The 26,996-nt window shown below is 41.3% G+C and overlaps 1 protein-coding gene across 1 annotated transcript; it reads right to left on the reverse strand.

Moving 5' to 3' along the window:
- Positions 1-6,084: 6,084 nt before the first annotated feature.
- On the reverse strand, positions 6,085-22,461 carry FDX1 (ferredoxin 1). The gene is made up of 4 exons (XM_065678621.1): positions 22,206-22,461; positions 16,423-16,547; positions 13,167-13,296; positions 6,085-8,620 (listed from the first exon to the last, which is right to left on the reverse strand). The coding sequence occupies exons 1-4, from the start codon at positions 22,370-22,372 to the stop codon at positions 8,506-8,508; spliced, it is 537 nt and encodes a 178-aa protein (XP_065534693.1). The 5' UTR covers positions 22,373-22,461; the 3' UTR covers positions 6,085-8,505.
- Between the last annotated feature and the right edge of the window lie 4,535 nt (positions 22,462-26,996).

Consider the following 26,996-nt stretch of genomic DNA (forward strand, 5'->3'; position numbering starts at 1 on the left):
CAGAATTGAATGGTACAATGTGCAAACCAAGGGAATTGGCTTTCTGCACATGCCTTTTAAATTAACAGCTTTCACTATATGAAGAGCAATGAAAAAAAAAACCCAAAGAAAACCCCTCAAATTTCACACTTTTTCAAGGACAAAAAATTGTTTTACTCTGCAGTTTATTTCACATTTACCACGAGAAAAATAAAAGTGGCAACTGTCAAAAGACTGTAGACTGAAATTCAGTTTGGAAGTCAAAAAGCTCCTAGCCAGGACCTCAGGTAGCTATCAGCAATGGGGACTTTTCTTTCAAACCCACTGATGTCAGGGCTGTGAAATTGAAAGAAGAGCATATTGCATTACAGATGGCGCCGGAGCTGTGGGTAACGGGGGAGAAAACAGGAGCAGGATCGAGATTTCTGTGGCTGCATCTTCAGACAGAATTATGATATTTCACCGTTTTTAAGGGGACTGTCGGAGTTAATAGGAATAGAAGCGGATGCTGTGCCTGGCAGAGGCTGCACAGGAAGGGCACAGTGCCAGATGAAGCTGTTCAGACACGCGGTCTCTAAGTAGTGACTATTAAACTGGCTCTTGCTGTACGCTCAGCTGCCCAACCCCTCCTCTGCACTTTGCAGGAGGTGCTGTGGCGAAGGCCACGCAGCGGAAATGGAGGTTTTCTGGTGTTGAACAGCTCTGAGAACGTGTGTGTCCACAAATTCACTTTGGCCGCTCCTCTGCAGCACTGACCCGCACCTCAGCTTTACGCTGGGGTCAAGGTCTGAGCTCCCCCTGCAACTCGCGTGGATGGAAGAGGGGCCACAGCCGGTACTGACGTACAAGGATGCGGCACTGGAGCCAGGATCTGCTCCTGCGCCCGTTCCCCGTTTCCTCTGCCAGCTCCCAGAGGGCACTTGTTTTCTACCAGCAACTTACCCCTCTGGGATTGCAGGTGTCCTGGTTTCTTGGAAAGCGAGAGAGAGATGAAGAATTTCGTGATTACTGAAATGAGCAAAGTTTGCTTTTAATGAAAATACTGACCTGTGCAGTAGCAAGGAAATTTTTTGTAAGGTACCTGACATCTCTGACAAAGAAACACCATGAAAATGGCAGAAACTGAGCAGAAAAACCAAAGCAAACCCAAACCAAACAGATGTCCCCAAGGAGCAAGTGGACATCATGAAGAGCTGCAGGCAACAGAGCAGGGGAGAAGCAATTGATAAATCAGGGTCTCTCTGGCAGGAGCAGCGTAGGCAGTAAAAGAGGAGAGGGTTAGGAGGTCAGTGCCTGCTCCGTCAGGGCCTGGCAGGCTGGTTTATTGTTACACCTAAACACGCACTGTGCTCTGGGGGGAACGCTGCTGGTTTCACTTCTGAAATAGTGCTGCCACTCGTACCAAATGGAACCCGTTTCAACATTTTTGCTTTACCAGACCATGCCGGTCTGTTTATTTTGGAGAGGTGGGAGCAAGTGTCATGGATCAGCCAAAGGGTCTTTTTCTTCCCTCCGTGGATTTGGGTCAGGTGTTTACAAACACAAACCTGCTGCCAGGAAGGAACTTAAATAACACAGGTCTCCTTCCAGATTTAACGGTGACCGTGAGTTTTCAGCAAGAGAACCCTCCTGTGTATTTCTGAAAGCACTCCGGCTTTGAAGCACCAAAAAAAGCCCTTGTAAATAACATCACACTGCAGAAACCATGGGCTGCCAACCGCGCCTGCATTGTGCAATACAAGTGCTGGGCCGTGCTACCTGCACTGGTTATGCTGCAGCTCAAGCTCACCTCGGAGCTGGGATTCATTTTTCACTCGCTAGCAAAACAGATCTGGGGGAAGTATTTTGCCAGAGAGTAAGAATTTCTGGCACGTGATGCTCAGAGGAAGGTTAATGTTATGAAATTCCTGGGATCTAGAGCCGTTACAGAGGCTCTTCAGTTGGAAGGAAGCAGAAATGGATGAAACGTATTATTTATGGTGGAGGCAGTGCATGGCAAACCAGGAGTTGACAGCACTGATTAACCAGTTATGTAAGCAGTGAAATACCATAACCATTACCCTGAGGTTACTCTGTACTTTTATTCTAAGAATGAACTCCTGTTCCCTGGTAATTGTTTCCACCCCTTTATTTCTGTGTCCTGCTGTAAAGGTCGCTGGTGTCTTTTGCCTCCTTTAGGCATTTTTACCTCTGAAAATAAGTACTCTCACAAGCGAACCAGAAGCCAAACCTTCCCACCCTTATCCAGAGACAAATGCTTAATAAAATGCAAAAGTGGTAGAAAATAGACCTGCAATGAGGGCTTTAATTCAGGTAATTTAGATTGGAGATTAGGAGGAAATTCTTTCCTGTTCGGGTGGTGAGACACTGGAATGGGTTGCCCAGGGAGGTTGTGAGTGCTCCATCCCTGGCGGTGCTCAAGGCCAGGCTGGATGAAGCCTTGTGTGGGATGGTTTAGTGTGAGGTGTCCCTGTCCATGGCAGGGGGGTTGGAACTAGATGATCTTGAGGTCCTTTCCAACCCTAACTATTCTATGATTCTGTGATTCTAATTTTAAACGTGAAGCTGGCATTCAGTGCTCACACACGGGCTGTTTGGGCTGTATTTCCAACATTTTCTGTGTACATCACTCAGTGGAGGGAGATCCCAACCAGGAGAGCATTCACGCTCGGGCAGCTCTGCTCTGCTTTGCTTCCACAGACCTCTGCCCCAAGAGGCTCCTTGCACTTCTTGTTCTTCTCCTTGAAGGAGAGCCCCAAAAGCACAGGAAATTTCAAGGCAAAGGACATTGGTTGTTTTTATTTCTCCATGACAGGACAGAGTGTGTTTTTCCTAATTTTCTGATGAAAATCCACTGGCTGTGATGATCATAACAACTCAATTAGGCTGGAAGGAAAAAGAAGTGCTGAAATAGGAGACAAAGCCTCTCCTGCTCCAGCCATCACCTGCTGTGCTCCCTCCTGGCAGTCATCACTTCCCTGGAACTGAACCACAGTCTGCACTCTGAGCTACCACATGCCTTGTCTCTGTGACACTATTTGTTTTCTTCTGCCGCTATTTTCATTTGTTGTTAAACATTCCTCTGAGATGAGACCTTCTACCTTTATCCACAGCCAAAACCCATCGCTGGCTCCCTGGGTGGCATGTGTCTGCCTCTGCCCTGGATCCAAGAGGCTGCAGCTGCATCACTGTGATCTTGCTCAGCTCTCCCTCCCTGTCTCTTTCTCCCCTCCAGTCAGAGATTTCTAGGAAGGCAATGACCTTCCTTTTCCAAACCATTACCAGTGAAGCCTGTGAGCGCTCACCAGATCAACAGCTAGTGCTGGTTTACCTCTGCAAAGCAAGGGCTGCTACTTGAGGGGGAAATGAGAGCGAGCTGTTCTGAACCTTCTCACATGCACTTGGATGGAGAAAAACATCCTACTTACCTGGATGCTTGTTTGATCCAAAACTGGATCCTTAAGGAAAGCCATTTTTGATCCAGCACAGCATGAAGGAGAAACTATGCTATGCTATGGCCTGGCATTTCCTTCAGTGAGATGGGACCGACTTCTCCAAACCCAGAGACCTGCCAGCAGCAGGTTGCTGCCAGCAGGAAGAAAACCAGCCCAGCCATAGCTGCAACCCGGGTACAGCTGCCACAGGCACCAAGACTTCTCTGAAGTACCTACAAATGGTTACCCGGCACCAGTGTCCAGTGCTGTTATCACTTCTCATGTGTTCTCTGCTGCTTGCTGCGGCACTGGAGAAACCAGGAGCACAAATGTCCCACCCTGCCTTTGGTGGGTTATGTGATTGCGCATCCCTGTGAACATGAAGGAGCAGAGGCACCATGACAGGCAGGGAACCCCAGTACCCACACCAGAGCTGGCCGAGTCCCTGGTAGGGCTGCTCCCAGGGCTGTCACAGGTCAACAGCAGAGGCTCCCAGTAGCTCACAGACAGAAGGGGTTGCTGCCTGCAGGGGCTGGCACCCCATTTCTGTCTGCATGGGTCAGCAGGGCTGGTTCAGAAGTTTCTGTGTGTCTGTGTATCTGTCTGTTGGACTACATGCCCGGGCACAGACACCCGCAGTCGTGGCAGCCTGGCATGATGCAGCAACAGGTCTTGTCCACTGTAGCGCTGAACCTACACCTTTTTCGCAGCGACTCCACAGTCGCCAGCTCCACCGAGGGCTGTAGCCGAGCTGGGTTCACATGTGCGGCTGCTAGAACGCGCTGTGCTGCTCCCGTGCCCAAATTTCACCCCTACCAGCGCTGTGCTGCAGGGATGCACCACCTGGGCTCAGCACAGCGGAGGCAATTTCACACGTAGCCTGTGCTCTATCTAGCACAGACGTGCTCTGAACAGCCACAAATAGGTACAGTGGAACTTCACCTTCCCGAGTGGATATAAGGGATGTTATACCAAGCTTTTTATCCTTTCTCATCTCTAGCAAATGTGAGAGATGCACTCTAGTGCCTGTTTGGGGAAGAAGGTGCTGAAAAGGGTTAGGAACAAGCAGATTACACTGGACAAAGGTAACAAAAGTTGGTGGAAGCACACAAGCAGTTTTAGTGCTCAAAATAACATTTCTGTTGTTGGGCTGAGGTCGAGGGAGCTTCCAGAGCCGTGGAGAAGGACACCAGAGATACTCCTCTGAGCACAGTGAGGCCACAGCTTTAGGTGGAAGTTTGCCCTGGTTGCAAATGCTCTATCAGTGCTGGCCAGAAATTACTGCCCAATCATTTTTTTAATTTGGACTGGTTCACATCAATGAAATGCTTAACGTCATAAAAAGGTAGTGGGGGGCAGTAGGTTAGAAAATAAATCTCAGGGTTACTTTGGTTGGTTTATGTATGGACCACACTTCTTGCTGCTCTGCTGGCAGGGTAACAGGGAGAGAAGGAGCACAGAGGCACTATAGTGCACAGATCTACACAGCCACCCTCAGAGCCAGCAGCTCTGGCCAGGATGCACAAAATCCCTGATCCCTTCCATGTCTTTTCAGATCATTTGCAGAGAAATCTCCAGCAGCCCCTTCCCAATGTTTTGTACTATTTGATACCTCAGTGACTGAACTTGAGCATCTCTTCTCCTGTAAAGATTTCTCTCTCCTTTTTCCTCTGAAGGAATGAGGAGTTTGTTGGGTTTTGGTCTATCCAATCTTTGCATAGCACATCAGCCTCTGTGAGGGTAAAACACAGGCTCTGTGCCCCAGCCTAGACCCAGAAGTCGGGGATGTAGCACCTCTTCCACTGTTAGTTTTTAGACATGGCCTCTTCAACTTGCCTCCAAGTGGGACATTAAGTTTGAACACAGCTCCCTTAAATCCTCTGGAGCCCTGTAGCTAAAAATGGACATAGAAGTTTTTCTGTCCAAAGTAACAAACTGCCTGAAGAACTCCTTTTCCTCCGCCTAGTGAGAGCTTGCAGCCCAGATGATGGACACCTTCCCTCGCAGAAGAGCAATGTGGGAGTGCGAGGCACCTCCTCTTTTCCCTTCAGACATCAGTGTCACAGAAATGGGGACTGCTGGCCCCTGTGGTCAGTGTCCCTGCCCACAACAGAAGACAGTAGGACCCCAAATGTGACTGGGGCTTTCACGGGGTGAAGGGACTTGACCTGGAGCCACAGACAAGTTCCCCCATGCCCTCAGAAAGGAAGAGGGAAGGATGAGACCTTTCCTTCTGCCAGAGGAGGGTTTTGGCCTGGCTTCCTCACAAAACCAGGAATCAGGACACCACCAATACTTGTGAATTAAAGGTCTGTTTCTGCCCCAGACTGCAAGCACACGTTGCAAACTAAAGTTCAGAAGCAAAGGGAACAAAGTTAGTTCTGATTTTCTCTTCATTTTTGAGAGGGAGCGAGACAAAAGAGACCCACTGACTCCTTGTTTTACCAGAGAAAGGAAAAGCTTTTAGAAAGCAAGTTACCTGTAAACTTTATTTGGACACGGAAACAAAATATATATTTAGCTAGTTTTGGTGCTTTAATTGTGTGCCATTGCACAATAATTCATACTTACACTTGAACGTGCATCATTAACTGCTAGGTTCCATTTTATGCCCAGAAATACATTCAATAACTTAGAAGAAAAGGAAAGAGAAATCAATACAAACAAGGTATGTCAGAAAGTGGCCAAAAATAAGATTTATTTGCAAATCATTCTGACAATAAGGAAACAAGTATCTCTGAACTGTGCATTTTTGGGATTACATGTCAGTTCCTTTGCCTTCTAAGATTTCCATTTGCATGCGATATGGGATACCTCTAGAATTCAAAACAAACTTTGAAGTGTCCTTTTTTGCTTTGCTGTGCTAAGTAATTCCTTCCACAGGCACAATACAGGAGAGTCAAAGTCTTTGTAACTAGAAGCTGTCACAGGAAACACACAATGACACAACCTTGGCTTAGAAAGGAAACTATTACGAGTTGTTTCACATTTGTTTAATGCAGCATCAAATGCTTCAGGATTCCCACAAGGCGAAATGCCTCATGCTGTGCATAAATGGACAAACAAAAAACCCGATAAACCAACCCAGAGCAAAACTCAAAAAACCCCAAACCCCAGCAAACACCAACATCTACCCCTAAACAGCTATACTGAAACCTCAGATTTCTTTTCAATGCAAGAATGCACAGTACATCTGGTTATGACCCAAGTTACATTCCCTCCCTTGGAAGCCAAAGAGCTGTGTCTCATGTAAAAGAATCAGAGTTCAATATTTAATAAATGTATATAAATGAACTCAGGACAAAGGTAACACAAAGTGAGAACTCATTCACCTTTGAGCCCAACTGTGGCAGGGTAACCTCTAAATTACAGTTAAGAGTCACAGCAGATACAGAGGAAGACAGAAATATCTTCAGAACATTTTATCTTATTTCCACCCTTCTTCCCAACTTTGCTCTACCTTTCAAAAGCCAGGAGACTGCACCTCTAAAGTCACATTTTGAATTAAATGAGAGGAAGTATATTCTGAAAAGCATATATGATTAAGTTCTGAACAGAATACATTAAACCTATCTTGCTTAAGGGGAAGTCCAAAGGGAACACCGGGAAACAAATAGTTATTCAGAGAGAAAATTAAAGAATCTGTACCAGATCTATTTTCAATACAATTCTAGAAAATATTTTTATAACAAAGTGGGTCCTTTTTTCTTTTTTTTTTTTTTTCTTCTTTATGAAGCTCAAAATAATCCCAATATTTGACATTGGAAAAATATTTTTCATCTCTCCCATAAATATAATAATGCAAGAAAAGATGCCTAGATGTCATTGTCACCACTTCAAATAAGGCATTAATGAATTCATTAGATCATTTAAATGTAAATAAATGAATTTTATAGATATATAAATATGCCCAAAATATTAAAATAACCTTATAAGGGTAAACTAACTATTGTAATGGTGACAACCATTTCATTTAAGTATTTAGGCAACAAAAACTGGAGAGAATAATGAAGAGTCTTAGAGACATTATTTTACTTTGTTCTACTTTGGAAAGATTAAAACTAGAACCAACTGAAAGGTCTTCATCATCAGTTCACAGGCAATCCCACCATGGGGGTCTCCTCAGGCCTTCTGGGGAACCTAGTCCATCTTTATGGAATAAATATACTTGGTCGTTCCACATCAACCCTTGCTGAAATGATCCTGAGAGCAAGGCCCGGAACCTAGGAACCTCTTTAAGCTGAATGCTCTAGTAAACATCATACTGCCTCCTGATCAAGCTAAAAACTGAGAAAGGGATGAAGAATTCAGAACAAATCTTCTGTTGACAAACACTGCCCTCTTCAATTCCAACTCAACCATCTTCAAAGAACAGTAAGAATTTACAGTTACCTCCAGTAGTTATGCCCTCCTATTAGACAGCTCCAGCACTTTACTCTTCTAAGCTCTGTGTATCCCCGTATTTGTGGTGTAGTCAAATATAATGAAGTTGAGGTTTAACGATTTCTGATTCAGGCCACAGAGATGCATTGCAGCAATTAAGATGTAGGTGCCAACATTCTGCATAGGCCCCTAGATTTCATGGTTTTAACAGTATTTTTGCCAAGACAAAAAGTCTGGAAAACCCTACCCTGAAAATCCACTATTTGCTGAGGAAGGATCCTATTTACTCAGAACATGAACTAGCTCTGAGTACACCATCTTTAACGACAACACTTTAAAAAGACTCAGTCTTACAAGTTTTGTTCTCTTACATACCTAGGTCTGAAACCTAGAAATGACCAGGGGTTTTTAGAAGCCTTGTAGAAGTGATCCGGCTTGCAAACGTCATTAGTTTTGGCAGAATCATGTTATGTGAAACCTGTAATACACTTGCTAATGCTTAATCCAATGATCACTTATAAGAAGTATTATTGCATTTTAAGCGTAAAAATATAGGAGGTTCTATAAAGAAAATTAAAATAGCATCCATCTAATATTGATAGTCATATAAAATAACTCACAATTATGTAAGTTTCCATATTTAATTACACATTTAAAAATAAGTTATAAAAATAATTAAGCTTCTTTAAAACCCCCAAGTTATTGCCTTTTAGGAGTTTTTACTCATATCTACTGATTGTCTAACATCTGCAACAGCTTCTGGTACTCGAACAGTCATATTATCCATGGATTTCTTCAAGCAGATTTGGCAGCCTAAACGTGATCTGTAGGGAAATAGGATGTTGTCGTTAGTTCTACGTGATCACATATCTAACAGCATTTACCCCCCTATGCCTCCAACATTCAGCCATCCCAAACAAATTATGATCTACAATCAGCCACTCTTGTGCATGGCTTAATCAAGACCAGCAGTGAACTGCATGCATCAATGCAAAGATACATGCGGTAATAAAAATGATTTACATTAAGTAGCAGAGTTCAGTACACTGGAAAATGGTACACAAGTACTTCCTACTTCCTGAGGCAATATACAGTAAGGGTGACCCTTCCATTTTCAATGGGTCGCTAACAGTTCAGTCAAGTGCAGTGAACAACACTTGATGTCCCAAGGGACATTTGGCATCTCTGAAGAGATGAAGGCAATGAATCAGAATGAAAACCTCAAGAAAAAGCAAAACCTAACTCATACAGGGTCCAATGTTTTCAAATTAAACAACTCAAGATTGCGTCATTATATCAGAGAGTAAGAGCGAAAAGAAGGAGAAGGATAAAATACTCATGGCACCTGAGGAGATGCAATCCTTCATTTTTTCTGCCTACCATTCAGCATGAAAAAATGTTGTACTGGAACATTTCAAAACAAAGACATAATACCACAACAAAATTCTGCAGACATCACAAGCCACTTTTACTGCTGGGATATCTTTAATGTAATGTTCATGCTTTGGTTCTTAAGTATAGAACACTTAAACATCAGCAAGGATGGACAATGTTCTGTAGCCCCAGCTGAATAAATTTATCAATATAGCAATGTAGGCAGAGATACTATAAAAGATCATACTACATTAATATCTTTATAGAACCCTTTCAAGCATGTAGTGATCAACTGCTGTTAAAGCTCAAAATTCAGTCCTATATGAAAATGCAATACTTCTATGTAAATGACTCCATACATCAACTTCAAATTAGTAGAATGCATGTATAAATACATACATTACCAGAAGATTTAATCTCCTGAATATACATCCATAAGAATCGGGTTAGAAATGACCTATTAGATATGCAGTTTCTGATACTTGTATCATTGTCAGCAAGGCTGAATTTTACTAAAGTGTCTGTTTTCACTAAAGACCAATGCTAACTCCCTATGTACTCTGTAGTGTAGCAAATGATTCACTTCACGTGAAGGTTTTGAGCCTGCTACACAGCAGTACAAAAAAACCTTAGGCAGCACTAAATAACACTGTGAGAAACAAACTACCTTCTCTTATTCAAATTCTTCCACAGCATTTACAATTTTATAGATATTTAACCAGATTCCTCCACTCCTTACAGCTAAAGGTTGGACTCCCAAAAAGATGATTTAGTCAATTCCTGCATGCAAACCATCCCTCCTTTAACCACTTCCCTTTATTTACTTTCATTCTACTACTTAAAAAAAAAAAAAGAAAAAAGAAAGGAAGTAAAAAGATATGGTGAATTCCCATATTGTTACGTAATGGTCATTTTTGGTTTTCTACCTGTTCCTACCTAATATTGCCAATAGCCCATTCACTTTTTTTGAGGTTTTGGGGGGTTTTTTTTGGTGTTTTAACACCAAACCTTAAGCTGACATTCCTCGAAGATGCTAGCTAGCTGGCAGTGTATTTCAAATCCGCATGGTTACCACTGTTCTACCCACCTCTCCATGTGTGTTTATCTGCAGCTTTTAACACCAAACATTGTTTCCTATCACTCAGTAGCACAAGATCCTTGTGTATGGCTTCACTGACAGTTTTGATTTTACCACACTAACACAGCACTAAACACAAACTTTATTCTTCATTCTCTTTTCCAAAGTCTCACAAAAACACTCACTACATAAAACCTAGTACCAATCACTTTTAGATCACATATTCTTACCTTGTTAAAAGACATTTTATCTATTAACCAATTACTTATCCTTTACAGGGCCTTTGCTCTTACCCATTTCAATTCAATCTTAGGAAAGAATTTCTGAACCTAAGTAAACTACATGAACTGTAAGATCTTCTATTTTCACACTCAGTGACTCGTCTGAAATCCCGTATCTGTTACATCCTTCTACAAAAGCTTTGTTGAATTCTTTCCTTACAATTATGCGCTAGAAATCATAAAGAAGCAACAGTCCATAGGCACATGATTAACATGTCCAGTATGGAATCAGACTCACTGTTCTCCAGTTCTGACGATCTCATTTTAAAAGTTGGGTTGCTACCTTCCATTCCTTTGATGTGGGACCAGTTTTAAAACAGCTAATTAAGCCTTTCAGACAAAAGTTCAGAAATGTCATCATGAACTCCTGCAGAACTCCTGGGTGAATGCTACCTACTCATTACCATTTGTCATTACTCATTTTACTGTATTTACTCATATTTGCTGCAATACTCCAGGAAGCCCTCTCCAAAGAAATCTTCCAGTGCATGGACATCGGTAACATCTCTGGAGACAACAATGCAAAGGAAACTTTGCTTTTACATTATCATCTTTCTATATTTTAAGTGCACTTCTGCATCACCCATTGGCTCTTCATGTAAACAAGCTTCCTGTTTCTGATAGGTTAGAAACAAAACTGATTTTCTACTTTTTAGCAAGCTGTTTCTCGGCTTATTTTTTAGTTCAGTAATCTTTTGAAGCATTTAACATAGTAGGGCTTGCATCCCCTCACTCCTAATGTCTTTATTGTTCTGCAGTTATTCAAAACCATTTCCTTTTAACCTTTCTAATTAGTTCCTTGTTTTAAAAACCATGAGCTTCCATGGCGGCTGCTAGCTGAAATTTCCACAAATACAGTCACTGACAAGAAAAAACTTTTACCATTATATTTATGACAGAGCATAGTACTGCATTTCCATTACACACGTTTACATCAGCACAGGAGACCAGGTAACCTACAGCAAGTATCAGCCACTTAAAGCTCAGGCTTCCAGGGCTTTTCACACATATGAAAGATCCCTGGCCATAGGAAGAACATGTGTTATTAGGAAAACCTGATAGAAGTAACAAGTGTCTTCAGAAGGTCTAAAAACTTTTTCTCTCAAAGTTCTTCAGACCAAATAAAGTATTTAAACAGCTCTGTCTTTCTACTGTTTCAGTTCTTCAGTAAAAATTCCCTGATTTAAATCTTTAATTAAAAGACAGCCGAATAAGAAAGTTTTTAATTAGACTGCTGGCCTCCAGAGCTATTCAGAAATTGGTTTGGTGCAGAATCTGAAAGTGGCTCTGAGAAGAATTATGGTAGATGGCAAGAGTGACATAAATTCACACTTAATAGACTTACTATTATTTTCAAAATTGAAAATCCTTTTTTTGGGAGACAGGAAAAAGGAGAAAACAAAAGAAGGTGAAACAAGTTTTTCATGGCTTAACTTCTTTGCCTTTACAACCTCCCAGAAAAGTTAATATTTGGCTGAAGTGAGAAAAAACATACTGTTGTGTAGAAACAATTGATACAGGATTCCATTACTGGTGTAAGGAGATAAGTTAATTCATAGTACTGCTTTGCAGAGACATAAAAAAACCTATGCTATACGGGCCAGGTATAAGACCCTCTAACATCATGGGAAAGATTCTAGAACATTTTGATAAGCAACTGCATTGAAACATGAAGGAAAGGGCTTATGAAACCTTGTAAGGCATAGCTACTCACTCTTCATGTAGGTACATTCTATGATACAAACTACATGTACAAGTAGTGCAGCGCACTAGGAATGGATGAGGATGTGACACTGTAATTACAAGGCATATGATGGTGTGGGAGAGACAGAACAGAGGCTTACTTTAGACTATCACTAGTCCAATGTGCAACACTGTATTAGCAGTTAAGAGAATGCTTTAGTTTTACCCAAAAGGGAATCTGGCTTGTATGCACCAAGAGCACTCTGACACGAGCCAAAGTATGACAAGTGGTGACACTGCCACGCGTGACACCATTTATCCTAGAGAAGGCTTGGGGAAAGGATCTTATCAATGCACATAAATACCAGAGAGGTTGTGGAGTCTCCATCCTTGGAGATATTCAAAAGCTGTCTGGACATGGTCCTGGATATCGGCTCTAGGTGGCCCTGCTTGAGCAGGGGGTTGACCCAGATGACCTCAAGAGGTCCCCTCCAACCTCAACCCTTCTGTGATTCTGTGAAAAGAAGATCTGACCAAAACTAAAATACTAAAGTAAACACATTAATAAAATACATTAACTAGCTACAGACTAATGGAGACAGAAAACAGAAGGGAAGGGAAACAAGAACAAGAAAAATCACACACGTGACATCAGCAGCAAAGTTTTTGTTGAAGGAACTGGGTTTTTGGTCATACTTCAGTATCTGACACTTCTGCATCAGACACCTCAGAAGAGCAAGTACTGGCAACTGCCACTCTTCAGTTACAGAAACAAAACTGACATCTTTTAGTATGAATTCAGCTAATCAGTATTCAAACTTGGCAGTCCCATTTGCGTAACGGAATCCACCTATTCGTTAAAAGACAATTACGGCATTCTAAGAATAATGGACTGCCCCACGTGCAAACCCTGCTTTTCAGTTTTTCATGTAGTAAAGTGTTATGTTCCCTTACGTTTCTGTGAGGCCATATGCCAGGTCCAGCATGTCCATCTCTTCATCAGTAATAGCATCTAGTTTCTCAAATATGTGGTCTTCAAAGATTAAATGACAAGTTGAGCAGGCTAGCGTTCCTTCACATGCACCTAAGGAAAAAAAATCAAGATAACAGAAAATCCAAGTTTCAAATTACAGCATAATTGAAATAAAACTTCACAAGAAATTCTTCATCAGTGTGTTTGTCTCATACAAGTATCTCTATTCACTAGTAAAACTAATGCTTCATATATTCCCACATTCATGTATCTACTTTGCATTCAACTCTCAATAGCATTTCTACAGTTTCTACAATCCTGAGATTTACTTGAATCCTGTAGTTAATTAAAATACTTAACTAAGGCCCTTTCTAACATTTAAAGAGAGAAAAGTTTTGTCCTATAAGAATGCAAAAGCAGACAACACTGTCAATCATCACTACTTAATATATCTCCAAGGTTGATCTTTCTCTCCCTCTTTCCCTGTTTTGAGAAGGTTATAGAAGTTCAGCAGAACTTAACAGATTTTATACTCATTATTTCTTCTCCCTCAACAGAGCACTGATTCACAACCACAAAGGTAGTCAAGCTAGAGACCTACATGTATTACAGGGCAATCCAGCCTGAGATCCAAGGACCTAAGAATTTGCAATGGTTGAACAGAATAAGCATCAACCACATCTACCTTGTATAGCAATCAGATCATCACAGAACAGTACAACTTTGAATACTAACAAATTTGTCTCTGCCACTGGGCTAGCACGAAGTTCTCCACTTTGCTGAAAAAGGAAGATGAAATTCTTCTATGAAAACTGAGAGAGCTGGGGCTGTTCAGGCTAGAGAACAGAAGGCTCTGGATAGACCTTAGAGCAGCCTCCCAGTACCTAAGGAAGACCTGCAAGAAATCTGGAGAGGGACTTTTTACAAGGGCATGTAGTGATAGGACAAGGAGGAATGGCTTTAAATTGAAAGAGGGTAAACTTAGATATTAAGAAGTTCCTTACTGTGAGGGTGCTGAGACACTGGCACAGGTTGCCCGGAGAAGCTGTGGATGCCCCATCCCTGGAAGTGTTCAAGGCCAGGTTTGACAGGGCTTTGAGCAAACTGGTCTAGTGAAAGGTGTCCCTGCCCGGGGTGGGGGAAGGGGACGTGGTGGAACTACATGATCTCTAAGGTCCCTTCCAACCCAAACCATTCTACGATCCTGTGAACTCCAAAGGTGAAGAAAATGGAATTTTTCATATTTGTATAGAGACTGGTGTTGGGGCACAGAGCACCCCCCCTCCCTGATTCAAATTGATAAAAGACAAGCAGGTAACACATTAGCCAAGTTTCATTTATTAACTCATTTCCAGGGAAAGCAGAACTGAGAATATTGTGCCCACATCACCTCTGTACTCATATGGAACAAAGGGAAGCAAGGCTGCATGTATAACCACTGCTACGAAAAGAAACAGTGGGATTCATCATCAGACCACAAGAACCACACAGAAAGTACAGTGCTTTCACGTAGTAACAGTACTGACTGCATATATTCAAAGAGACTGTGACATTGTGCCATTAGTCATGATTTTAAAAATGATATCATGTCTTCATGTACATAGAAATGCATGGGAAAAAAACAAAATGCCAAATAATGTAAAATTTATTGTATTGGCAGTTCAAGCATTTTAATGTTGGAGAAGTGAAGTGAAAAGAGAGGGAAAAACAAACAAACACCAACCAGTCTATATGAACAGTGGAAGGTCTTTCTGCAACTGTAAAGCTAGCAGTATCAAACAAACTGAGTGGAATTGAATAATTCAACAGTTTTGTAAGTCTTTGTGTAGATATTTCTATTATTATTACTGCACATGGGATGCCCTCTAGTGATAGAAACAAATAGGTTAAGATTTACATTTTTTCCCTCATTATCTTTTTTCTAAACACAGAACATACATTTTTACATTATCTACACTGCATTTTTCTTGGCCCTAGTATGTTGTTTCATTAGCAAGTAGTTATTGAAATGGGACTATCATATGTTATAGTTAAGGATTGTTACAGTATTTCCAAATTTTAGTTTGGCTTCTATTTGTTGACAGCACCATTGGTTGTTTTGGCTTTTTTTCCACTTTACCACAATGCTTTAACAGGGCTGATATTTATACAAACTGGGAGAATGTTTACTGTAGAATACAAGTGGACTAGCCATAAGCCTGTAGGACATATTTCATGAATGATACATAATGCCAGGTTTACCAACACACTTTTAAGAGACAATTTTTCTCCTCAGGCGTATGCAACTCCAGACATAAGAGCTGACTCAGATGTAAGTCTGAGATTTCAAATCTTACCAAAGATTTGATTACTACCAAAGACATTTATCTGCACTGAAATAAGACACACTTCAGATTCCAGACTGTGCAATAATATCCTATTTATGTTTTTTAAACCAATTGACTTGCATTCACTCATACAAACTGTGCTTCCACTTTCTGCTTTAGTTTGTAACTACTGATTCTTAAGCTCATGTTCATGTAAATACCTGTCCTTTAATTACCAAATACCACTGCTTTGCATGGGCAGAATCCTACGTCCTAGGATCCTACAGAATCACTTTCCAATCAATGGAAAGTGCAAAAGTTTGAAGGAATAGGGAGGTAGTATAGCACCCTTCTATTCTGATTTTAAACAAAACTTGTACCAAGTTAGGATTTGACTGGGGCACTGGTCTCCTTTATTCCAGTCCTTCAATAAGAATTAAACTTTTTGCTCTTTTCTGCTAACTGACATGGAACTGGATTTTAATTTCACTTAGCTCTCAAATACTACAGCAACTTGTGCTACAAAATAACTGGTAATAAGTTGAGACAGTATGGCAACACAGAAATAAATGCACCAGTTTTGTGCTGCCTCTGGAACCTTTCAGCTCTTAAGAGTCTGCAGATGGCATCTTTCTGATCCCACCTTGACAGTACTCTGTCCACATGCTCCTCCTTTAAATTTCAAGCAAGGCTCACCCCAATTTATTTATTTATTTATTTTAAATTTTACCCAAAATATTCTATGCCTCTACACTAAAGACAAAATATAAAAAATGGAGAGTATTCAGAAATAAACAGTCATTTACAGTTGGACTCAATGATTTTAAGGGCCTTTTCCTATCTAAATGATTCTACAACTTTGCAAGTATTTATGAATAAACTGGTAACAGAACATTATTTCTAAACACTGATTAGTATTCAATCTACTTACCAAACCCATCTATGTCTAGATTATTATTAACAACAACATCCAGCAATGAATCCCCTGGTTTTCCTTTGGCTGTTAGTTTGTCACCATCACGATTTATGAAATGAACAGTTATTTTATCTTCTGAGCTGAAAAGAAAAGCATATAATGGAATTAAAGAAAGAATTCTAGAATTTCTTAGATCTTTACAGTTTATTAAATACTACTAAAACAATAATCACTATCAACTCTGAGAGCACAGAAACCCAAGTTACTGGTTGAAAGCTGTAACGTACAGGAATTTACTGCTGTACACTGAACAAAGGCCATCAAAAGTAAGGAAAAACACCTTGATGTGTGTTTTGTCACTAGAAGCTATATAGGATCCTGATAATTGAATTTTATAAAATAAAAGAGATTATTTTAAATGCTTCTCTACAGACCTTTCTACAGACACCTGCTTTGGATTTATGAAACCTTAACTGTTCTCATCATTGTCACTCAGGACAAATTTTAACTTTTCCTATTTCTGCTTTGAGTCTAAGACATTTTACTTTATTAGCTCCAAAATCGAATCCTTGTCCCCTCCTCAAAATGGAAATACTCCAAAAGCATTCTGGGTTTTTTTTTGAGCACAGGTTCTCCTAGGTTTTCACCTTGTAAATATTAATTCCAGTACAGTTCAAAGATTTGACACTGGCTTCAAAGAAAGAAGGTTTTTTTATTTTCCTGCTTTGCTTTTCAAACAATTATGTTTATTTAAGAATTTCTTTTGCAGTCTGCATAAAATGTCTTAAAACCAAAGCTTTTAATATGGGAAAAAAATCACCCCTGTGTTCTATTATCTATGTTATTTCACATGCATGTTACACGAAAGCTTTTAATATACTAACAAATAAAATACAGTTGGTTTTGTTTTACACAGTTTTCTTTCCTACAGTAAGTAAGCAAAACAGGAAAAACTTGTATGGACAATGAAGAAACCTGACAAGAGATGAGAGATACAAACAGAACAACTGAAAGCTAATGCAAAAAGTCGATGTTTCAGTGTGAAACCCATGTTTAAGAAGAGCATGCTTAATATTCCCTTTAATATTTTTAGTAACTGTGGGACTTACATGATCTAGCATATGGAAAGTATGCAAGCTTGAAAAATCAAGTCACTCTCTGGGAAACTCTAGCCTGTAGTGCTGAACATCAAAGCAAAAATTTGAAAGTGGCCATACTGAAACATCAGTGAACAGATTATTTTGGAGTTGGCTGTAAAAGAAAATGTGGTTTTAGAAACCCAAGTAACCTGTAAAGCTAGTACCCGAGTCCTAGGTTGTTTTGACAAACAACAAATAGCTGTTGCTCAACTTAATCTCCTTGCTACAACTGTAAACTCACTTTGTAGCGGTAAGCTCTGTGATTCACTATGATGTCATGTTCAATTCTCGTCATATCATCCCTCAGTCTATTTTTCTGAAGACAGCCACAAGCTACTATTAACTATAAACTCATTCCAAAATTATAATCGATAATGAAGGATTGACCTTTCTGATCTGCAGGAAGCAACTGAAGCATGCACGGTAAAATTCAGAAATCTTCAAGATCTATCTTTAGAAAACGTAATGTTGCGCAGTGACACCAAAGGACCACCTCCAGCAAAGGGTCCTGTGGGGGTTTAAGTTGCTACTCTGCTCTTCCTTTTGCTGCTCTGCTGTGCCAACAATTCCCACAGCACAACCAAGGAAACAAGCACCCACTTCTTGGATGTGCTAGGACAAAATTCACCATCTCCACTGGCAGTTTAAGACTGGTAGTTTAGATTGCATCTGGAAAGGTACGGATACACATTACTGACAGCCACAGTAAACCACTGACAGCATAATTTCAAACTGCTTCAAAAAGCTCTTCCAGCGCTCACTGAAATACACTTTCACTTACTGAAGTATTTCTGTCAACATGACAAACATAACCCTAGCAGGAGACACAATGCAAGATGTATTTGCATTTATGCGCATCCTCTGCCCAGCAAGTACTAAATATTTGTTCCAATATCCAAAATACACTCTTTCTTCTATTACGGGATGAAGTGATCACAAGTAACAGGGACCAAACAGCAGGACATCTGGCAACCCATTAGATCACTGGAACCTTTGTAAAAGATGTCATGTCCCTCCCAGTTGTCAAAACACACCTGAAACTCTCTTCACCTGTGATTACACTAATCAGGCATAACACCACAGTGTCATTAGAACAACAGTCCTGCCCTCCTTCCTTTGTTCCTTCAGCCTCCAGCAGTCACCCTGCCATGCAGTAAACTGGGTCTGGAAACAAAACTGGATGAAACCCTATCTTCACAGGCCAGTGGCCATACCAATGTCAGAACTGGTACACAGTCACATCTGTCTCTCATAGAAATGTACACCTAAGTGAAACACTTGTGTTACTGCAACTGTATGATGCAGTAATGCAAGCTAAGATTCCTGATCAGCTTAAGCATAAATGTAAAAATAATGGTTTGGGGTGATCCCCATTACCATCATCCTTACACCGGTATTACCGCAAGTCAACTCCTTTTGCTAATCTGGCTGAAAAATCAAACATAAAAACAAAGTAGCCCCAGCTGAACCAGCAAGCAAAACTGACAGAAGTGCCACTGCCCACAACAAAAGTAAGGAAACAGGAATGGGATCCCCTTTTCTGTAGCAACAATCTCACATTAGCTTCAGACAATTGAGGAACGGCACCGTGGCTGTGCATGCCCAACTGGTGTGGCATGCAGTAAGTGGACAAGCCACAGTACCATCAGTGGGTCACTGACTCTTGTTAAAGATTGCTACAGTAATTCGTATTTTCTGTGGGACCCAAGTCATCCTGGCTGATAATTGAAACTAACATTTATTTATTTGTAATATAGTTAGAGATAGCCTTTTTAAGTCTTAGAGTAGGATCAAGTTTTCTGCTATTGCAATCTTTACCACTCTTCACACAGGCAAAAAGTTGAATTAAATAAAAATCATAAATAACTGAGGATTTATTGCACACGCACCTGAGTGGTGAAAATACTTTCAGAAGTGTGTTGTGGTAATCAGACCCGTCAGACATTCCAAGCACACGCTGTGCAGATCTTTCCAATGACTCAGAGATACCATTCAAAAATTATTAATAATCACACCTACGTGAAACAATATTTACACTTTTAAAATTTCAAGTAACATGGCTTCTGTCTACCCAGACACTGTTTGTGTGAAGGAAAAAAAAATAAATGCCACCATACTGTGAACTAGTCACAGGCAACCAACACAAAACATGCCAGGTCTATGCAAGGATAAACAGCCTCAGGATTATCAGGAAGAACAAAACCTATTTTGTGTAATCTCTATAAGGCATAAATAGCCCAATTCATGCTCAGATGAATCCTTTTCACCAGATGCACAATACAATTAATTTCTTCACATGGCTGCTGCAGTACTACTAGCTTTGTTATCATTATGATACCCTAAATTAAAGGTACTAGGAATGCACAGAGGAGCACCAGAGAACAGTAAACATTGTTCATTGTCCCTCCCATGCAAAAAGAGTAAGCACTGCAAGAATCCTAACAGACACCTCTTCCCCTTAGAAGTATCCTTTTGAATCTTTAACTGTTACTTCCAAATTAAGAATCACCTCTTAGATTCCTCCAAACAAAACACAAAGATAACAACTGTAGCCTGGTGTTGCACATAAGACCGTATTCTTTCTAGATCTTTTATTAAATAGTAAGTCTAACAGCTCTACCTTTTTGCCTGAAGAGTTTAATGAATTAAACTATTATACAGGCCTCAATTAAAATATGGAAGTTATAAATCTGAACTAAACTTTAAAACATGTAGCAATCACGCTGTCCACCAAAAATAATGTACAGCTACCCGCATGGGTATAAAAGAATTCTGAGATAACTACTGTTCACATGAAAATAAATGATAACAGATAAAAGTGGAGTAACAGGAAGAATTAAATGGAAATGAAAACATAATGCCCAACACTTCACTAAAACCCTTGGGAACCTCTGCTCACAAGAACAACCTCAGCTAATAATTTTGTACAGCTAGGTCTTCATCCTCTAAACACAAACACAGCTAAATTTACCATACACAAACAATTATATATGCTTTTATGGGAATAACACTGACTGATAAGTTCAGGAACTTGGTCTCAAATAGTATCAGATCCAGAAACAGCAGGACCAGAGAAAGTAACTTGCACATAAATGAAGAAAACAGTAATATATGAAAGAAACAAGGATATTCTTTTTCCCTCAACTCATTCATCCAGGTGAGTATATACGGAGTATATAAACAACACATATGAAATGCCTGTGTGACCTTTTTTGATGGTATGCATACACAACACATGTGAATAAATTCCAATCTGTTTGTGAAAGACCTAAGGGATTACAGGTCTTACATTACTATTAGGTAATAAAAAGTTTTCCACTTTTAGTATTCTTTTTCCTCCCATATTTACCCTGCTCAACAGCTTCAATAACTTTTAAAAACTTAACAATACTTTACAAAGACCTTTTGATTTTTTTAATTAAAAATTGTGAATCAGAGACCTTGAAATAAGTGAATGCCACTCTGCTGGGTCAATCAGAGAAGAGATCTAAACTAGCAATTTACCCATCTCACATAGGGGTTCTAGACTAAAAGGTTAGTTTGTTTCTTCATATTAGAAGTACCTGCTGGAACAAAGTAAAAAAGCACCTACAGGAAAATTTAAAACCAAACTACTGAAACAACTTCAATGGCATGGAAACAGGCAAAGCTACTGTCCTGATGCTGGGCAGCTGATGGTGGGTCTCATTCTTAATCAAAGAAACTTCTCTGACAACCAAGTAAATTAGGTTTTTAAAACTTCCTCATTTTAAATACTGAAAGTTAACTGTAGACACTGACTTATCTTTGAATATACAAGCTACAAGCCAGAAGGCCATGCATAAACACAGCCTCTGACTACATGTACTAAGCTGCAAACCCATGGGCTCTGGGATATTAAACATCTACAAAGGTCATAACTTTTGAAACATCTACTCATACATACTGGTGAGAAGAGGAGGGGTTCTGCACACTTGGATGCATGAGTGCTCTTCAGTAAAGTAAAACTACAACTACACCAAAGGCAGAAGAAAATTTCAGATCTTCAGTATTGTATTTTGCTCTCTGGTATGTTCCGTACTTCTACCACAGGCCTGGCCAGACTTTCAAAAAAAAGAAAAAAAAAAAAAAGGAAACCAAACAAACAAACAAAAGGGGGAAGCGCTGCGCAAAAAAGCAACAACCTTTCAGAATGATAGTTTAAACATAAGGAACCCTAGTTTAGTTTTCCATAGCATTATAAGCTCTTTCAAGGGGCTCCAGACTCCAGATCACAAGATCACACAGGCCCTACGGCTTAACGACCCGAAGGGGGATACTGCAATACCCCCCGCAGAGCGCTCCAGTGCCACTGCCACGGCAGTCCCAGGCGGGACGGCGACAGCAGGGGCGAGGCGCGGCCCTGATGAGGGGCGAGGAAGAGGCCGAGAGCCGCCCCGAGCGGGTCAAGCCAGGGGCATGGGAGGATAGCGGGAGACCGCAGGCTGCGCGGCGACGACCAGCCGGGGGAAGGTTATGCAGCACCAGCCCAGCTCGGCCTCCACCAACGGCCCTTGGCCCTAGGTGCCCTTAGCGCCGAGGCCCAAGCAACGGCCCGGCCAGTCCCGCTACGGCACCGCCGCGGAGCGAGAGCTGCAGCTGAGGAGCCCGAGCGGCGCCTCACGGCTCTGACCCTCTTACCTGAGCACCGCCCGGGCAGACAGGCTGAACGGCCGGGCTGCCTTTACGGCAGCGGCGGCACTGCCGCAGCCCGGCCATGTGCCGGCTGCCGGCGAGGCGGCGAAAAGCCAGCGGCGAGAAGCGGCGGCGGCGGCCCGGAGAAGCCGTACCGGCCCCGGGGCAGCCATGGCGGCAGGGCAGGAGCGCGGAGCTTCCGCGCCGGCACCGAGGGAGGGGCGGGGACAAAGTCCTACTGCTTACGCCTCTGGCGCGACCTGCAGCGATTCTCGCAGCCGTCTACGTAGAGCGCTTCCCGCCCCCTTATGACGGTGCTGCGAGGTGACCGCGCGACGGGCAGAGCGAGGTTACGCAAAGTGCGCAGCGATGTGCGGAGCGGCGGGGTTTGCGGAAGGGGCGCAGGGCGGCGTTTGCCTACCGCGGCGGTGGCTCCGCGTTGGAGTCCCGCGCGGTACCTCGGACCTTGCTGTAGGACGGTGGCAGCTCCCAACTTCCCTCATTTAAACCCAAGCCCTACTCTTCCCGGGAAGGTGGTCCCGTGGAGCCCGACATTGTCCGGCCTCCCTGCCCGGGTGGGTTCCTGAGGGATCTCTTGTCACGGCTCAGACCATGGAGGACGCTCAGCGCTGACAGGGCCCTGGCGGGGTCTCTGACACGGGGTGGAGGTGGCACCCAAGGACCCTTAGGAGTCCTCACCACATCCCAGATGTCCCTTTGGATGGCGTGGCCTGTGAGGGACTGAGCTCCCTGGCTCCAGGCAGGGCAAGAAGCAGGGATGCAGGGGACCAGACACGGCAGCTCGGGGGTCTCAGACTGTGTTTTACGACAATATCACCTTCTAAAGCCCAGGCACCAGCAAAGGGACAGCAGTGCTATCAGAGCTTTTAACAAGAGGTGGGCATTCACTGTGAATGGCTCAAATATCAATAGGAAATACTGCGATTTCTTGAGCAATTCCAGACTGCACATACTGACTGAATTTGGCTCTCCGCAGTGTACACATTGCTGTACAAGTTTTGATTAAATGGGTATGCAGATCCCCTTCACTCTACCACACACTGACTGGAGAGTGCTGAGTGAGTGCTGAAGAAAGGGAGCATTTACTTCCAAATCAATCATTCAAATAGTGAAAATAAATGGGAGAAAGGAGGAAATGTTGATTATCTTTGAGGCACTTGAGGTAGTTAGGATTATTCCTGATGCCTTATGATTTTAGGACTGTGTTTTTGTTGGTGTCAGATGAAAGAGGGAGATAATGTTATACTATATAACTTAAACGTGTATTTTCTTTAAGGAGAGAAGGCTGTGATGGAAATGTCAAGAGCTTACAAACTGGCCAATAAACCAAGTGACTTGAATGTGCCAGTTTTCACTCCTTCAGGTATATAGCTCCTACCCTCTAAGTAACACATGACATACTCAATGTCATTAGAAGGATTCCCTTTATCCATTACAACTATGACCAATGTAAGATTTTACAAAGTCTGAATCTTGTCTTTTAAGCTTTATTTCCATTATTGCTATGTCAAAGTAGCTTTTTTAGCAGCTACACTGCATGAATCCTGTTACACCAAATATGTTTCACGTTACTATCCTTTACAATCCAGTATTATTTTCATAAAAAACAAATGTACTGCTGTCCTCATCTAGATTTAGCATAAGATTTCAAAAGTGTTAGTTACCTAGATGCACAGTATAGCTCTACATTTCAGATGGTGTGAGGCTGACCCATTTTTTCTAGGCAATTTCCTTTAAAACTGTTGATGTTACAAAGGCTGCAGTAACTTTACACAGGTTGCCACTGTGTAATACAGGCAGAACAACTTTCAGTTTTTCTTTGATTACTAGCAATATAATTGTGGGTTTTTTTTCAAATCTATCTTTTGTAGAGTAATATTATTAAATCTTATATTAATATAAATGCACTTAACATTAACGAATATATCATGGAGCAGTCACTGAAATAAATACTCTGAGTGCCAGATCTTCAGCGAGTATACTGGTACCCACACACCCACACTAAGCTATTTTTCATTAGGTTTCACTCTTTGACAGCACAGGAGAAAGTGGCCACAAATAATACATTTTATTTCGGTATTGTCACTACATCATAGGGTCATATATGTGTTCTTATAAGGCAGTGTATAGCTAAATATATACAGTATTATGTGGACTTTTAATATTGTAAAGCCAAAAAGCACACCAGATAATCTAGTCTGCCTTTAACCAGATGGCTGCTTGTCATAAAATTATGGTTAATGTGGGAAATAAGTCTGAAGGGGACCCTCTGGACCGTCTAATGTAAATATGTGCTGTCACATGCAACTCAACTAAATATAGAAGTATTTGTCAGTTTATTAAAGTTTTCTTGCTGGTATTAACTGCACAGAAAAACAGGCCCAAAATTTCACTTTTTGGAATGGCAGAAGGCTTAATTGTATATTAATTTTCAAGTAATTTATTAGTTTAATTCTTAGTATAGGATTATTCATACTGATTTGTCCCTACCCAGGGCTGCCCGTAAGTTTAAATAGCTTTGGGGTTTTTTGTTCTTTGTGATGTTCACCCATCATTTATTGTACTCCCTCCAGCCCTTTTATTTTTGCTTCTGTTGTTACAGGTCTCTTTTCACAAGGAGGTAACTCTTACTATTTTCCTGAATATCCCACTAAGCCATTTGTATGTATGTTAGTTTGAATTCAGCCTTGTTAGATGTGGGCAACTAGTTCGTCCATTCACTTCAGGTCTTGTACAATGTCTCTAGTAGAAATGTATGGCCCTGATACATCCTAGGATTGTATTTGATTTTTTTCCCATGTACAAATGAAATTAGTAGCCTGAAATAATCTTGCGATCAGTTAATAACCCAGATGTCCCTTGCTGTTTCTCATTAATGAAGCTGTCATTAACCACAAGAGTTCTTGCTGCCCCCAAGAACATAGTAAACTCTTTGAACTTTGTTTCAATCTGCTTTCATGTGGGTTTTTTGTTCAAATACCATTTTAATGAAGAAGGGTATTTCTATTAACCAACATTAATCTGTGTGCTAGACATGTTCCACAGCTCTGTTCCAGCCTTCAGACTGCCAGGACCCTGAGCACGTTACCCCCATGCAGAAGTTTATTTGGCAAAGTCCAAGGTCAGTTCCTTCACTGATAAGAGCAGTTGTGAAAAAAGCTGGTGATGAGGGCATGCTTCGCCTTTCCCTTGAGAGCCCTTTTTAATCTGAGGCTCATGCTGGCCTTCACCTGTGCCACAGAGCAGTTGTGCAGCAGTGCTATTGGCAGTGTCTTGCATCTCCGCGAATCTGGTCTTCATCCAGACTCGCTGACCTGGCATTCTGTGTTGGCCTTGGACCTGCCTTGTCACCGTGGCCCTGCTGGGTGACCACTAGACTGTGTCTGACCCTGACCGCTGTCTCACTTGACCCCAGCTTGCCACTTTGCATCCTGATTACTTGTTGATGAAGTGACTGTTTTCACATGCCTTGGTATTGTGCTTAGCTCCTGGCTATTGCTTCTGTTGCAGAGCAGCCAACTCTTGCTGCTTCTTGAAACCCCCCACTGCCAAACACAGAACCCTCCTAATTCCTTCATAATTTTTATATAACATACAGTTCTGGGTGGGCAAGCTCAAAGAAAATGGTGGAGCAAATTAGGTCAGGACACCTCGATGAAATAAGAGTAGCAGAGTGAAATAAAAGAGAGTTAAATTATAACCAGTGTGTACCTAACATCTCTCTGAATCTCACCTTGGTTGTGCGCTAGTATTTGTTGCTTGCCTCCACAGCATGTTCATTACAATGGTAAACATTTTGTGAGAGGTGCTTCATCTTTCCTATGTATTTTTATGGGTTCTTGCACATTGGGGAACAGGTCTAATACAAACTTTTTTTAATAATTAAATTCTCCAACTCTACTATTTTTTAAGTTTATATTTGTAGGAGGCCATCAAACCACTAGATGGCAATTTCAGCAAGATAATATACAGGTATTCACATTTAGCTTCATCATTCAGGCCATGGAATGTAGTCCCATGGCAATTTATAGAAACTTGGGGTGAAGCTGTTCTGGTCCTTCTCCTCCCTGCCTCTCCCTCCCTTTTGCTGTTGTAGTGTTCATAAGCCACGTTGTGGGGTGGATTCCTAGAGGTGATCTACGCAAAAACTAACCTAGAAAAGAAAAAGCAGGGGGGGATGAAAGGAAAGAGAAGAAAGTAAGTGGTTTCCAGCCATTTTAGTTCCATCAACCATCCTACAGCTCCCCGTCCTTGTGCAAAACAAGAAGATGTATTCTGGGACAACAGCAGTCCCAGCTTGGGTTGGTTTATGCTGCTGAGCAAAGTTATAACACTTTCTTCTATTTGGCATAAAATTCCAAGGTTCAGGATGATAAAAACATTCCATATGTATGCTGATGATCAGCAGATAATTTCTATAAGTTGCTACAGATGATCTCCCTGAGTCCTGGTTTTCTCTCTGCAGGAGATATGGCATGAATGGATATTTACGAAATGCAAATCCAACATTTTTATTAGAGAGTTTTTTGAAAATAATAATTCCACCAATTAATCAAACTTCTTTATACAATTAGCTTTTCTGGTCATTATCAAAGTTATGTATGAACAGTGTTTTAACTCGGATTTTCTTATATCAAAATTGTGCCCTTTCAGTTGAAATACTGAAGGAGATCAGAGAAAGGAAAGGATCCATGGTCCATGTGGAAATTTCCTTTTGTGATCATTTGCTGTTAATCAGCATGGGAACAGTACCATCTCATCCAGAGTTTCTTCTCT

This window comes from Lathamus discolor, chromosome 4 (genome assembly GCF_037157495.1).
Source record: "Lathamus discolor isolate bLatDis1 chromosome 4, bLatDis1.hap1, whole genome shotgun sequence".
NCBI lineage: Eukaryota > Metazoa > Chordata > Aves > Psittaciformes > Psittacidae > Lathamus > Lathamus discolor.